General features: G+C 42.5%; 1 protein-coding gene across 1 annotated transcript; it reads right to left on the bottom strand.

Moving 5' to 3' along the window:
- Positions 1-552: 552 nt before the first annotated feature.
- Positions 553-10,182, bottom strand: LOC117837948 (myosin-1). Its single transcript, XM_034717769.2, has 23 exons — positions 9,371-10,182; positions 8,507-8,608; positions 8,279-8,422; positions 8,052-8,202; positions 7,945-7,972; positions 7,266-7,431; positions 7,134-7,197; positions 7,013-7,026; positions 6,840-6,924; positions 6,505-6,608; positions 6,270-6,408; positions 5,088-5,206; positions 4,841-4,993; positions 4,675-4,764; positions 4,373-4,450; positions 3,196-3,354; positions 2,859-3,062; positions 2,561-2,766; positions 2,352-2,487; positions 2,008-2,137; positions 1,760-1,906; positions 1,583-1,662; positions 553-1,465 (listed from the first exon to the last, which is right to left on the bottom strand). Exons 1-23 carry the CDS (start codon positions 9,794-9,796, stop codon positions 806-808), a joined length of 3,585 nt encoding a protein of 1,194 aa, XP_034573660.1. The 5' UTR covers positions 9,797-10,182; the 3' UTR covers positions 553-805.
- Between the last annotated feature and the right edge of the window lie 6,075 nt (positions 10,183-16,257).

Raw genomic sequence — 16,257 nt, forward strand, 5'->3', positions numbered from 1 at the left:
GGCGGAGGCGGTCCTGTGGGAGACGGACGGTTCCGCAGGGGAGGAGCGCTACGGGAGAGAAATAGAACGCCGAAGCGGTATGTTTCATAAACAGTGGTAAGGTGGGTCGGAGGTGCTTTTGATTTTGTATTAGATCAAAAGCAGCTTTTGGGCAAACGCACATATGGTTTTTTAGCCCTTTGATGACTTTTAACTTTTGCAAAAGCAAAAGCAGGTTCAAAAGCCCAACCAAATGCACCCTTAGTGTACTACTTTTGTTACAGAATATAACAACGTTTATGTTTATGGTTGTCCTAAGTCAAAAATTTTGAACGTCTGTTCCGGAATTTGAAGTATTTTATTATGATATCGCTACGAACAAAATATTATAGGAGAAAATAATTGTCAACGTCTGCTTTTCAAAATATTACCAAGTAAAACCATATATTATATTTTGAAATGGAACGCGTATTTACACAGGCCACACAGATGGTAATAGGTCACACCGTGCCAGATTCAAAACGGCTAATCTACAACGTGCTGAGAGTAAAGCATTGACTGACTGCATGAGAATGCGGAGCAGTGAGCAATCTCACAATCTTCCCTTTAACAACTATTTCAGCAAGTAATTACATCACAACTCAGTGGTCCTTGACTTCAAAGGAAGCCCTCGTGGAAGAACTATACAACTCGCCCTCCACGGATCACAAATCCAGCCCAACACACTGGACTTTCACAACACCCGTAGAATATAAACTCTAGGCGCTAGGAACCGCGCCGGCGTGTAAAATACCGGCGCATCTACACATCGCATTCACACATAAATTCACGAAAACTTGGAGGTGTTCAGCCTGCCCCACCATTTCCGCTTCACGGAGTTGGGTGATGACTCGTTGCCACTCCCAAGTTTGTTCAGGATCACCTTCGTCTCCCTGATGCGGCCGCCGAAGTCCTTCTTCCACGAGTCAAAGTTCTGCTTCAGCCTCCGGAGCTCCATGTCCGGGTTCAGGCTGGCATCCGCTTGCCCGGACTTGACCTCAACTATGAACGTGGCATCATCAGCAAAGACCTGGCTCCGCTGCTCAAATTCTTCTGTTAGGCGGTTGATGACGCTGAGCCCCGCATTCATTTCCCGCCCGGCGGTGCGTGGTACCAGCTGAGACCCACTGCCAACATGGTTTCCATTGATCTCCCAGCTCTGATCCACGGATGAGTCCGACATCCTAGGGGTCTCATCCAGAGCAAGGCTCTTCTTTGCTACTGAAAGGCTTGATTGCAATGACCGCATTTGCTTCTGCCACATTTCCTCCATAGCTTTCATTTTCTGCTCGTACTCTAACCATCGGTTTTCATATTGTTGAAGCCGCTGATGAAGCATCTCATTTTCTTCATCCTTCTCTCGAACTGTGGCCTCGGCTTTTAATATCCGCCTCTGTAACTCAGCAAGGACTGATGCCTTGATCAAAATTTGGTCACCCTCTGCCTCCTGAAACAATAACAATGTAAAATTCATGTAGTTCTGAATTAAATCAGATGGATCAGAAGCAACAGTATGGAGCATATGACTACCAGCAGCACCATATAAGGCGCCCATTTTACATACCTGTTTTGATTCAAACTCTCTTAACACGTTTATTAGATCAATATTGCCGTTACATCTTCGAACAAGACTACCACGAATACCTACATATTAGAATATAGGAAGAAACAGCAACAATGTGTCAGATTACCACTTCCCTTCGATGAACTCATATAAAATAGGAGGATTGAGTCTTCATACCAGACTGTATTACCACCGAGGCCCTCCGGATATTTGTGAAATACCTTCTTGCAAGCCAACATCTCACACTTCTCTGCAGAATAATTGCTGCCCTATGTTTCCTTGACAGAGACGAATAAATTTGTCGTGCATTCTCACCACGAATGACTGCAAGTTAAGAGTGGATCCAGTCCGTACAGTAAACATAAGAGGAAAATGCACCAAGAATAAAGAGTAAATATGTAAAGACCATAATTTGGGAGAATTACATGATTGAAGATCCAAAACTCCTCTTATTCGTTCTCTCGCATGATAACGTGCTTGATGCCCTCTGAAACAGCTTTGAACCCTTAAAATACCGTGCAGAGTACGATTCCGAGTATCTTCAAGTTTGCCAATCTTCAGTTCACAAAATCAAAATGAAACAGTAACACAAGATTATTTTCACTAAATGTTTTCAGAAAAGGTAATGCATTCATATATACATCAGACATGTACCGACAACATGTACTCAGAATCAAGTACAAGACATGGTTTGAAAATATGTACTGAAGATAACAACTTTACTTTCTAATATAGTCATTACCAGGAAATTTAAAAAATTGACACTGACCTGACCAGTTCGGAAGAACAATTTTGTGTAGCCAACTTGATACATCTCAGGCAAAATATTGAACTGATGAAGAATTGCAACTGAAACGCTAAGTGGCTCTTGGGATGCAACATCCTCAAGAAGAAGAAAGCCATACCTGAGAAAATTAAGTATAAACTTTAGAAAAAGTTGACAGAAATTTAACGCAGCTGTTAAGATATTAATCTTACCGCCTAGCAAACTTCTGATGAGTCATCCTAGTTGGATATCCAGATCTTGAAATCCGGACAACCTCAAGAACCCCACAACATTTTAGTTGTTGAAGCACAAGTCCTTGTTCGTAAATTGCAGGAAGTTGTAGATTATTTGGTTTAATGCAGCGAATAAAGTGTGGCGTTGTACTTTCCAGTCTTTGCATAAGTTGGAACAGTTGTCCCTACAAATATAGCACACATGTCAATTAATAATTGATCTAATTCATTCAAGACCTAGCAAAGAGGATATTCTTGGGAGTACAACAAACTGCACCTTAAACTTCATAGCAACACTTAGTTTTTGAGAATCGGCAGCACTAGATCTATATGGAACAGATATAGAATTATCCGATTGAGCTAGCATCTTAGATGCAAAAAATTGTGGCAGAGAAGATTTGCATTTGGCAAGGAGCTGTATGGAGTCCATGTGCAATAAATCTCTATTCTTCTCCAAAAAACCCGAAGTATCATAAGCCACCTGATTATCAAGAATCAGAACTAATGTTAGCAAATGGTTGAACAGAGAATGTATAGATTCTAAACAACATATTTAGTGGGATTTCCTACTGTTTACTGTGAAAAAGAACATGGAATATGTAGCAATTTCCAACCTCTCCTGCGTAGTGACGAACAGCAAATGCCTTGCCTCTTTCTCCTCTGAAGCAAGAATTCGAGTTAAGATGTTGCTTAAGCTTGTTTGCAAAAGTAAGATCTGTGGCATTGGGGAAAGTAGATTCCTCGTCCAGCAGAGACAATAACCCCAGTGGTTTCTGCATTAAGTAACAACATTAGACAGCAAGCTTATATATGTTGCGACATGTTTTCAGGTCAAGTTTGCAAGATATACAAAGCAAGAGAAGGTAAGAGACATCATCCTTTACCAAGTTTTCAGATTATAATAGAAAAGATGTAAGTAATGAAATTATGAAGCATAATAAGAAAAAGCCACAAACACTATGATTTGTCTAAATGTTATTGAATTATTTGAATCAACTGAATATTAACCCAATCTCCACCCTGTATAAGAAACACAGGATCTAGTGGCTCCAAGCCATAACCTTGCTTTATCAACTATCATCGTGGTTTGATAAACCAGCAGCTCCTTTTACTTGTAATATTGGTCAGGTCTATGAACGCCAATCATCAAAGTTTCAAAAAAGATCTATAGAATCAAATCACCAATTTACATCTAACAATGAAAATTTCTGCATAGTGGAGTATTCTAGAACTCAGACTTAGCTTTCAGCCCTTTGGACACACATTCTTACAATTTTTTTTCATTTTGGTTAGTATCATTTTAAACAGACTGTGCACAATATGGGAAGACGGTAGGTACAATAAGTTCAAATCTTCCTCTTCTGACACTGTCATGCTTTTCAGCAAAAAGAATAGGTCTCTTTTTCCCTCATCAATAATGGACTAGGCATCCTAGTAGGCAATAGCGCCCAGCTTTGCTTATTATGAAATGAAGTAGGAAAACGTTTTTCTGCTAAGGGTGTATTGCAGATTTTTTTTTCCCAAAGAATTGGTATATGAGAACCAAGCATCAGTAAAGCCCCCATTGAGGGGATGGCCACCTGGGTTTGAACCCTTGGAATCTGGTTTCCAGATCCTGGCCAACCAGGATTCGGTACTCTCCTACCTCAATAAATTCAGAGCCTGGGAACATCTCCCCCATGGTCGAGCAGGAAGAAAAATGAATTGCTGCTTAATGACTTTCCAGAATTTGTGGACTAATATAATCATTAGCAGGTGACAAAAAAGAAAAAAAAATGTAGTGGCTCATACTTTCTCAAAGAGATTCAAACAGTCTTGATTGTCCTCAAAGTCAACCTTTGCCCAATCAATGCCATCCTCAACATATTCCTGTCCACAGAAACAAGTTCTTCCTTAGAGAAATGTTCGACGGTACTTTGTTTTTAAAAGCATGGCCTGAATGAATCACATTTCAAGTTCACTACTTTCCTCACAATATAGCAGATTCTAGAAGCACAAACGAAACAAAGCTATTTTGAGTAACATAAAGTTGATAACAGAATTGTGACTTGACAGCATAGATTCTGCAAGTTAAAAAATAAAAAGTAAACCACCTCTTGTTCAAGCTTAAACAAATGGCGATTGAAATGTTGTTGTAGCCTCTCGTTGGCATAATTAATGCAGAACTGTTCAAAACTGTTCTTCTGCAAATGCAATCATGTCATGAGTAACCATTTAAAAGTCAATATGACGACTTAAGGTCAAAAGGAAGTACATTACATCAAATGATTCAAAGCCGTAGATATCAAGAATACTGATCGATCGCCCAGTCCGGCGCTTGCCAACTGAGAGAGACTTATTAATTTGTTCTACAAGCCACTCAAACAAACTTGCATAGACTGATTTGGCCAGTGCATCTCTTGTATCAGTGGCCTGAAATATTAAAAGGAGTGGATCAGATATGCAAATTCATTAGTACTTCAATAATTATGGTTGTTACCTTGCCAATAGTTGAGAAACAACTAACCTGGGCAAGGGTAAGTTTCTGGACTATATTTTCATTATTGACTTTCATGTGGCGCTTTGACAAAGCCAAATTGAGATCTTCAATACTGCAGCCAAGGAGTTCTGCGACTGTTTTCGAAGCTGCAATTGCAAGACACTTTTGTTAACAAATATAGTAATGACTCATACTGACATGACTTGCTATTTTACGTTCAAATTTCTAAAACAACATCAAGCAGATTCCTTGAAACCAAGAGTTAAGTTGTATGTGCATGCACTGTCACAACAAATCTCATGCTGTCAAAGATAGGGCAATTCTGATCATATGTCAACAGTTCCACGTTGAGGCTAAACCAGGCTAAACATATGGATTCTAAGTCTCATCACCAAACTTGTGGTTACCTTTTTCCTAGTAAATAATCTCGGTAGTTCTTCATAAGAGACCAACAAAAAAATATATTTTGACCACAGGGAGAAGACATCCCCTCGGAGGATTTGCCTCAAGGAACGGGGGTACAAACCATTTGTAAATGTATTTACAAGACCTGCAAGCACCTGGGTTCGAGCTCTGGTGAGCGGCCTCTCAACTCGAGGCGCTACCAACCAAGCTATCACTCAGTTCAGTTGTTGACCATAACAAATAATCAGGATAGCTTTTAAACACAGGACCTCATAGCTCTAGACTATGGTACAAAGCTAAGTTTCATAAACCAGCCATATTTCCCCAAAAATCTTGACCTTCTAAGGGAAATCAAGCACCAATAGCCATAGCTCCACACCAGTAAAAAAACATTATTTTGCATGGCTTAGCTAATCTCAGTTGGTAGGAGGTGTTAGTGTATACCACCATAACCTAGGCTCGAATCCTCTTCGACTCGCATTTGGGTGCCTGTTTCTTCTTATTCAAAATGCCACCTAGTTCCTCCTAGGTGATTTTTTTGTAAGCATCTGATTAAGGTTTGTGGAAAGGGGGAACTTCAAACTTCAGGATTCCAAATGGCAAATAAAAAAGTTAGACCAGATCCAATAAAAGGTACTATTTAAAACATTACTGCTGTTGCTATATACTAAAAACAGAAAGTAAAGCAAACTTCCTGAGATGAAAAATTAGGAAATGACAGCCAACAAAATAATTAGTACAACAAGGATCAAAATTAGAACAATAAACTATCAATTACTGTGAAGATCAAATGACTTCGTTTACCTTCATCTACAATGATTTCAACATGATTTTCATTATCAATTACTGTGAACGAAACATCCCCCAGCCAAAGCACAGCAGAAACCATTGCAAAAACATTTTCTTGGTCCTCTTTGCTGATATGGACAATGTTCATAGCTTCCTAAAACAGAAAGATGTCAGTAAATGTGACAGGAGCAAAGAGCAGACACAACAAAGGGCATGTTCCATGTAATGAGGTATAAAAAAAACAAAGTACCGTCACAGTTCGAAACATTTGAGCATCATCCACACCAGCAATTGAATAGCAACAGCTCTGCTTGAGATATTTGTACTCATCCACCTTTTTCAAATTCAACTTCTCTGTATCAAAAGCATTATAAAGAAATATATATGATTAAATCATGGTTTATGCAGAGGAAAAGAGAGCAGTACGGAGTTGTCGTTGAGAATTATGAAGGCATGAAATTCTGCAGCAAACTGAGCTAAACAAATAATAACTCTTTCTAATATAGAACAAATTGGAATGTATTGAAGGATATAATGAGATCTCAGCATCATAGTTGTGTCTAAATGAACCGATAGATTATGTACCTCTAAGAGACGCAGGTGCACCAGCACATAGCTGATAAAATATATGGTAGGATCGCTCGCCGACTGCACATTGTACAACTCGGGACTGTCATGGTGAAAATATTGCACATTAGACTATTTAATGCGAGATGCTATAGTTGTTTCTTAAGGACAACCGTAAAATTAGATGTTACCTTCTCAAGTAAAACTGCCCATGCAACGAATCAGAAAATTTCAACAACCATAGTTAGAAATTTAATATTAAACCAGCAAAAGCTAATGATATTGAAAAGAGGACTCAGTGGATCTGCATACATGTTTGAATCATGGCACCACATATTCTTCCAGTGGTACTGAAATGAATTTCGATAAGCTTTCCCTGCAATTAAGAATAAGGATTAGTATTTGTTCAAACTGCAGTATAGTGATCCACAGAATGAAACTTACAAAACGACTTGAGTTATCATTTCTCAATGTCTTTGCATTGCCAAAAGCCTCGAGTATTGGATTGGTCTGCAGAATTTCATATTCAATACCACTTCCACCTCCAAGAGAAGCCAGATACTGCATAGCAATTTTTGCAGTTTCTGTTTTTCCTGCTCCACTCTCACCACTGTATCAAAGGAAGAAAAACGGGATCATCTATTTGCATAATTGATAATGGTGATATTAGAATACTAATGCAATCAATTTGTCAAATGATCTCAACAAAACTAACAATCTAGTATAAAGAAAAAACTGTAACTTGTTTACTGAAGTAAAATGTTTCTACCACATGAAAGATATATATTTGCTGTTGAAGACCACTCAAATCATGATTCTAGTAAGTCAAAGAACAACACATATTAATCATCTCAACAGGATGAGCAACGCAAATATTTGGTGAACATAACTGATGAACACAGGGATTTCTCTATCAGTGAGGCAAATGGCAAAAGCAAAATACACTTGGGTGGAGAGAGTATTTATTCAATTCAGCTGAGGGGAAGACTAGTACAAATGAAACAGTGACATTCTTGAAAAAGAATATTTTCTTAGGTGTGACTCTATTTACCATTATTTGTTATCAAAGTCCATGGCGTTATTACACAAATAATACATCACAGGGGAAAAAAAGCTTACCCACCTTATAATTATAGACTGGTTAACTTCATCTGAAAATGAATTGAACACTTAGTTAGGCACAATGCAGATGTACAAACAAGATTGATGTATCAACATTTGTGGACTGACCTCTTTTCATTTCACGAAGAGCTGCATCTGCTATTGCATAAACATGTGGACTGTCCATTGTTTTATTTCTATATGCATCAATGTACTCATTACCATATAGTGAAACCTTCTTGAAAGGGTTGACAGCCACCAAAACTGGGCCTGCTTTAGTCTACAATACAATAAATATCAATAATGATCCATTGATTGAATCCCATAAAAAGGGCAAAGTTCACATCAATTCTCACATAAATCAAGTCTTGGGAGTATCTGTACTGCAAATTGTACAGTACTGATGGTTCACTTAGATAACTTAGCTGCATAAGATCATCCACTCCATCAAGAATTTCAGGATTTGCAGGTTGAAGACTCTCTGTTTTTAACCGCAATACCTTAAAATTGGAAGAATGGGGTCAAATGGTCATGCTTCCAAGTGATAATAGTATCTCTTAGGAAAAAAAAATTCCGGAACTTACTTTCCCTTCAGAAACCTTTAGGACGGACTCGTCACCAGAGGTTGTAAGTACAGTGCACAATGCCCAATCACCATTCGGAAGCTGACAAAAAACTCTATGCTTCTGCAACGCGGGTAGGGTAGAATTTGAATTGACATTGTACTCCAAGTCCAGTTATTAAAAAAGACAAAAGCAATGAAACTAGGTGCACATATCAACAGGTGAATCTTCAAACAGGCATGCCCTGAGTTGGGGAATCATAAATATAGAGACTAGAAATCAACTGGCTGAAATCTGAATAACCTACCAGATGCTTCTCTTAGTTTTAACATGCTACAGCTACCAAGATTTTATTACTACGATCTAGTAGGAAACACTAAGGTTTTTAACTCTTTGAGAGATAGAAGACAAAAGATTGGTTTGTATTAAATTGTAAAATTTCCTGGTCACAACAAAGGAGATACATCACTTCCTCATGTCACATTTATGCTACTGTGGGAGACAGGTTTACGACAGATTGCATTGCACTAACAACCTAGAAGGATGGAAGTAAAGAATTCAAATTCAGATCTAAAAGCTAAAAAACAGGTTACCAAAGCTCAGCGACAACTTTCATAACTTACTTTGCAAATGCCATGCAAGAACAACCTAAAGCACACAAATATCACACCTTTGCATGCGCCCAAAAAATAAAATGGTACTAATTGGCATAGCTCATCCTAGTGTTTAGTTTCACATATTACTGGAAAACTATCACCCATAGCAGATCAGCATCACATTTGCGTGGTTTCACCAAATTAGTTTCCCAATGTCTGAACTCCCCAAGTCCCAACCTGTCGTTCGTAGAATTTCAAAAGCATCAGAAATGGAAATGGAGCAGCTCACCTTCTTAGCACCGTACGAGCTGGTGTCACCCCACCTGGCGTCGCCTTGGGTGGGGCTCGCAGCTGCCGTGGGCGACAGCCGCCTCGGCGTTGCCGCAGCCGCGGAATCCACCTCCTCTCCGCCTCCACCCTTCTCCGCCACCTCCTCTGCCTCCTCCGCCGTCGCGGCCTTGGAGCTGTACGGCGAGTCCGCGTCGTCGCCCTCCAACCGCACCACCTCCCCTTCCTTCTCCTCCTTCTCCGCCTCCGCAGCAGCAGCTCGGCGGCCGCCGCCGTTCGCCGCCGGCCCGCCGCCTGTACCGTTCGCCGCTGCCGTCGAGTACCTGTAGTCGAGCGGCATGGACCGCGCCGGCTGCAGCTTGCTGGGCCCGTTGCGCGCCCGCAGCGCCGCGGACTTCCGCACGGACCGCACGTCCGCCGACGCCATCGCCTCGTCGGCCGGCCGGCACAGCGACCGCCGGAATCAGCTCACAGGCCGCGACGAAACCGCGGCTCTCCGCGGGATCTCCGCCCCGGCCACCTCAAATCGGCCCCCAAACACCTCCGCCCGACGCCAATCCACGCTCGCACCCAGCAAAACACCTCCCAAAAACCGCCAGAGGGGAAAAAAAACCCACAGAAAACAGCCGATCTCGCGGGCAGCCCACCCGGCCGCGCCTCCCCAAGAATGGCGAGCGAGGCGCCGCTAGCCCGACCCCCTCCCGGACGCGAATCGCGCGGCCGCGGCTCCCCGCCTCCACCAAGCTCGCGTCGCGAACGCCTCCTTCTGCCTCGCTCCCTCCCTGTCTCTGTCGCTGGAGAGAGAGAGAGAGAGAGAGAGAGAGAGAGAGAGAGAGAAGGAAGGAAGCAGCGGGCTGGGTCGGGAGAAATAATAATTTAATAATGGAATTAAGGTGGCCTGCGAATTTCGTGGGGGTGGGTTTAAAATGTTTAAATTTAAATGGGGGGCAGCGGTGGAGGCCCGGGTGGGTGGAGGCTGCCTCGCTATCGCATCGGGAAGGTTTTGAATCCGCCACATGGCGCACGTAATTCGGCCGCTTCGTCAGATCCAGGAAAAAGCGAGTGGGAGCAGCACCAGTCACAGGAAACTGGTTGCTAACGGCTGCCGGGCTCCGCGTTAACGGCGCTAGCGGCGACGCCAGAGTAGCGCGCGCGCGCCCGCCCGCCCGTGCTGCTGCAACGTGCACTGATAATGGCAGGATTACCCCCGGGGGTTTGCCAAATTTGCAAAGTGCAGAGATAGGTGGACTTTGGCGGGATTTTCTTTGTTTGTCTTCTTTGCAAAATGCTCATAAACTGATGTTGCAAGCTACTGCACCTACGATCTAAATATTAGTTGATTTTCCTCTTGCATTTCTAATTTTTCTATGGCAAAATTCACTTGATTTTCCTCTTTTAAAGTTTTTTTCAAATCAACGCATTATTAGGTAGGGTGACAACATAGCATTGATATTAGTAGATTCATCATCACAAAAATGTGCTTTCAACTTCATAACATGTTGCCCATTTCGTCTTAAAAATGGGCTCACATCTATTATGAGCGGAAGCAAAGCTAAGACATTGACTACTTGAAACAAACAATACTCACTTAGACGCATTCACACTTTGGGACGAGTACTATCATCAACAATAGAAACGGAGAACAAACCGTAAGAAGCTCAACTCCTCTAGGCATTGAATGTTTTGCTAGGACGCATATCTAGCTCTCACATGCGGAAGGGTCGTAGCTCGTAGGTTGTTGCTAATTAACCAAGGGAGGTACCAAGTACGTCGCTCATTGCTTAATTAAGATCGAAATGATCTCTAGAAATCAGACCTGTCAGAGTACGGGCTGGTGATCAGCTCCGCTATTACAAAGAGCAGTTTAAGAGCACATTGCTCATATCCCACTACCAAAATACTTTATCTCTCCCTCCCAATAGTTATTTTTGCGTTTCAGATGATCACCGCTGCAGTAGACTACCAAAAACTAATCTCCAATACCAACCTATGACGTGGGGTCCACACATCAAAGTTTCTTTTCCTTTTTTTTTCCTCACCGTCCCTCTCTTATCCTCTCGACTCCACGCATGCCCCCTCTCAATCTGCCGCTCTCTTCTTCTTCCCTGCGCAAGCCGCGCCCCCTCTCCAGACGGCGGCGCCGGCCCAACCTCCCACGCGTCGGCCGCGCCTGCCCGCCCCAGTAGTGGCGCCCACTTCCTTCCTCCTCGCCCGCGCAAGCGTAGCTCTTCCCGCCGACGGCGTCCTCCTGCTCCTCCTCTTCTCCGCAGCCACAAGCCACGCCCGCCCCTACTCCCCATGCCGGAGGTAGGTAGCTCCCTCATCTGGGTGGGCTCGGGTGTGCAAAAATGGCCGGCAATCCTCCACATGGTGGCGTCAATCGCCGAGCAAGGGTACCGGAGGGAGCAGACATATCCGCGCGCCAAAAACCAACCGCCGATAGAGGAGTGGGTGGATAGGGCTGCTTCTCCCCTACATCAAGGGGAGAGGAGGTGAGTTTTGGCAGTTACTAAAAGAATTTGATATTAGGGAAGGGATTGGTAGTCTGCTAGAGGTCCCTCTTATCTTAAAATCTTCTAAATGGTAGGATTTTAATATTAACGGTGAATATGAGCCATCCACTGGATGTGTTCCGAGTGCCTCTCCGCGGCACTTTTGGCAGGCAACACCAACACCACGCCATCGGGCAGAGGAAAGCGAATTTTACGGTCCGCGTTGCGCCTTTACGCCCGTGCCGTTCTTGCAATGACACGTGGGCCCCGCCGGCAAAAATTCTCTCAGCGCGCGGGGAGCGGGAGTTCTGTGACCTCTAGCACGTGAGACGTTTAAAGTTTAACGGTTTCGGCAAAATGACGTAGCGACCCCTGCTTTTTGAGCAGTGACCACTGACACCACCAGGGGCAAGACCGTGACTTCACGCGCTCCGAAACCCACGCGAATTTGTACTCGTATCCGTCGCCAGGATTTCGGAGATCTGGCCCGTGACGTGACCGCCGGTCGGTAAACAAATACCGGGCCTCTGACTGGGTAGCGGTCCAACGTCTCTCGCTCGCGCTTTGAATCACAGCCGCCGGATGACCATCCGACGGATGGGAAGGCTGTTTCTTTTTTCTTTTTGCCATTTCATTTCGGCGGATGTCCATCGGAGGTCGCGATGTGCGGCTCGGGAGGAGAACGAGTCCCCGTGCGCCCACATGACGGCAGCACGGTGGTCGGGTTGCTTGCGAGCCATTTAAATTTGGGGGGTGGGGGTGTGTTGGCATCTCAGGAAAAAAAAAAGGAGGGGGTGGGTTGATTATGTAAGCCCCGGCCGTGTCATCCAAAATGGTCGGTCTTGTTCTTCTGGTTCAAAGGTTTGATGTGGATAGCAGAAAAGACACGGAAGGAAGATGCTTTTTCGTTTGTTTAAAAGTGTGTTTTCAAGTGTCAGCTTGGATTACCTTTTCCATTTCTTATCATATAAGTGAAAATGCCCATACACCTTTCCACAACAAGATAATCATCAATGACCGTAGATGTCATGTTCCAGACCCAGTAGCAAATTATTAGAATTGAAACTAGCTAGCCAACGCCTCAAGATGGGTATTACCGTGCTAGATCCTAGAGCTTTTAATTTCTAGGTAGATGCAAGAAAAAATTAAGTGTTCGCCAAAAAAAAATGTAAACAGCCAGCTTGTCATAGATCGGATCAATAATGAGTTATGCATGTCTGGCGTTACCATGTTGCATCACACTTCGACTCCATTTGGTAGAACTTCAGCTTCTCACAAAACGCCTTCAGCTCCGGTTTCTTTGGTGGAGTGGCCTCTCTAATGAAGCTGAAGCCGTTTTGCCAAACGTTGGGAAAACAGCTTCTCAATGGCAATATGAGTAATTTTACGATCACTTAGTGCTTGGAGAGAGGAGAAGCCCATTTTTTTACTCCTCCTCTCCAGTGTAAGCCGTTTTGCGACTTCTTTTCGACTTCGGTGATGGAGCCGTTTTGAAATTGATCCTTTGGTAGAGCTTCACCAAAAGCCGGTGAAGAAATACTTTAAGAAACCGTACTAAAGGAGACCTTTGATTCGTACCTGCCTACCTGGTTGGCTTGCGGAGTCAGTTAGGATTTTGGGGCTTGGAAATGGTCCACCGTCGTCATAATTGAAAGATAGCTTCTCCCTGCGCTTACTTCTTCTTTGGCCTCCATTATTATGCATGTCAGAAACTTGACGGTGAGAGAAGTCAAAAGCCAACACACAATTTAAGAGCAAACTTAGGGGATGTTTGGATCATGGACTAATTTTTAGTTCGGATCACATCAGATGTTTGATACCAATTAGAAGGACTGAACATGAACTAATTATAAAACTAATTGCATAAGCCATGGCTAATTCGCGAGACGAATCTATTAAGTCTAATTAATTCATGATTAAGCACATATTTACTGTAACATCACATGGTCAAATCATGGACTAATTAGGTTTAATATATTTGTCTCGCGAATTATCCTTCATTTATGCAATTAGTTTTGTAATTAACCTATATTTAATATTTTTAATTAATATCTAAACATTTGACTTTAGTCCTCGTTTGAACGGGGCTTAACTTGGTCTACTGATGCTGCTGCTACTCGGTCCCATTTACTCGGAATATTCCTCAGCTTACGGTGTTGTCCTCGTTCAATTGACTACTCTTATTGCAAGAGTGTGTTAAACTCCTATATCCTGATGAAACTTTAGCACCCTTAAATGGAGTGCTAAAGTTTAGCATTGTGTATCCAAACGGGACCTTAATTCAACTCAATCCATTGAAAAACGTGGAGGGAACGCCATACAGAAAGTGCACTGAACCCACAAGGCCACAACCCACATGATCCCAAGTGACACACCCAACTGGGCCTACTATGCTCTAGTCCAGGACCACTGTGCAGAAAATCACAGGCAATGCAAAAAGGGAGGACCATTTTAAGAAAAACACTTTTCCTGTTCTGCCTATACGAGTACGCTGGTCCCAAATCCGCCAAAGCTCCTATCAGTACGAGATAAAAAAAACATTACGCCTAATTACATCCACGATTATTCTGGCATGCATAAACTAAGTTCGTTCTCTACACAAGGACAGTACGTACCCCGTATGAAAGCACGAATGCACGATGCCATACGAGACGGCGTGGTTTGGTCAGATCACTGTCGAGATATCCTAAATTCGTAACAAACTTTAAAGAATTTTTATGTATTTGGCTCAAAAGCACACAGGAAGAATGGAAGATCGGCTCATATATGGGTTACCGTACCGGCACCTGCCAATGGCGAATATTTGTCATGTTGACCCCCAACCTTTTTGAGCACCTTGCGTTCGGAGTTTAATACTACTATACTACTGCCTACTGCCTTTTCCCTGGTGTCCAGTGTCCACAGCACGAGTCGCAAGTAATTAATCAGAGCCTCGTGCATGCGCCCGATCTGCGCCGCTCGGCATGTGAGGTTGTGAGCTTTTCTCACGAGCTCTCCCTATGTTGAAGGACATTTTTTTTTTAATTTAGAGAGGAAATTTTTTTTATCGTTTTGCGATTCAGGGTTTCGGGCCCTACATATAAGAAGGCTGATGATATCGTGCATATGTATTGATCACAAATCCACAATTAAGAAGGCTTCCAGAAATCCAGATCATCCTTGGGATCTGATAGAAGTGGCAGATGTTTTGTTATAAAAAAGGATAGGTCAGCATTTAACAACGTAGATTGAGTCCGATCCGATTTCATATGGTCACATCACTTCCGCTTGAGAAGTAGCATCTACAACATGGTATGTCGTTAGCAGGCCACTATTTGGAACTCCACATCAACTCAATCTATTATTACTCCGGCTGTTTTGAGATGTAAGATGATTTAGTTTTATCCTAAGTCAAATTTGTTTAATTTTATCAAGTTTATAGAGAGATATGTTAAGATCAATAATACTAAATAAATGCATTATCAAGGTACTTTTATTATGATTTTGGTGGAATTAATTTTGTGATGTAGGTGTTGGTGTATTTTTTATAACGTTAGTCAAAATTATAGAGTTTTTTTTTGCGAATCACACAGTATAGACGCAGACGCTCACATACATGCACGCACACTCGCCACTACGAATGAGTTGGCAAATCCTCGAGATTAACAAAGTCACCACTGGCGCCTCGCATCAACGGGCATGTCGCCTACCACAGAAAAAATAGCGCTGGTTAAATCCTGAAATAAATCCAGAAAAATACGAGTACCAGTGCCAAGTCGAGGACTCAAACCTAGGTGAGCATGTTCCACCACAAGGAACCTTGCCAGCTGAGCTATGCTCAGTTCGTATTATAAAGGTTTGACTTAGGATAACTAACATGACTTAAATTTTGAAATGGAGGAAATGGAGGAAGTACTTGAAGGAAGAGAGAAAATGCTTGAGAGCTTACCGGCATTCTTACAAGTACCTATGACTCCAACATGTCAAGCCAGCTGCCTACGAGAACTCTAATGAATGATTTGTACAACTCTTATAGATGGTACATCCTTCATTTTAAATTGTATAAGTTATTTTGGATTCTCTAAATATATAACTTTCGGTGTACATCTAGATATATGTTATGTCTAGATATATAAGTAAAAGTCATGTATTAGAAAAAGCTAAAACGATTTACAATTTGAAACGGGACTAGTAATTACCTATATCTCTCGAAATATTCATGCTAACCAAGTAAAGCGGTTGGCGACGCTGTGCTAATAATTAGTAAGAGGACAGGGAAAAGGATTGATTATTGGTTTATGAAAAAATGACGAGTTATAGCTAGGATAATAGGAATGCGCCAACTAAATGTGATGGCAGTGGTTATACTGGTATGCACGAGGAGAAAAGAATATTCGTTTGCCAATTCTTCACGATA

Source organism: Setaria viridis, chromosome 9, assembly GCF_005286985.2.
Source record: "Setaria viridis chromosome 9, Setaria_viridis_v4.0, whole genome shotgun sequence".
In the NCBI taxonomy this organism is placed as follows: Eukaryota; Viridiplantae; Streptophyta; class Magnoliopsida; order Poales; family Poaceae; genus Setaria; species Setaria viridis.

What these genes read in the sequence shown, in the direction of transcription:
- LOC117837948 (XM_034717769.2), bottom strand. Translation starts at nt 9,796, where the DNA reads ATGGCGTCGGCGGACGTGCGGTCCGTGCGGAAGTCCGCGGCGCTGCGG. An exon ending in AAATGTTTCGAACTGTGACG is followed by an intron (nt 6,409 to 6,504) that starts GTACTTTGTTTT and finishes TTTCTGTTTTAG; the next exon opens with GAAGCTATGAACATTGTCCA. An exon ending in CATCAGAAGTTTGCTAGGCG is followed by an intron (nt 2,488 to 2,560) that starts GTAAGATTAATA and finishes TAATTTTCTCAG; the next exon opens with GTATGGCTTTCTTCTTCTTG.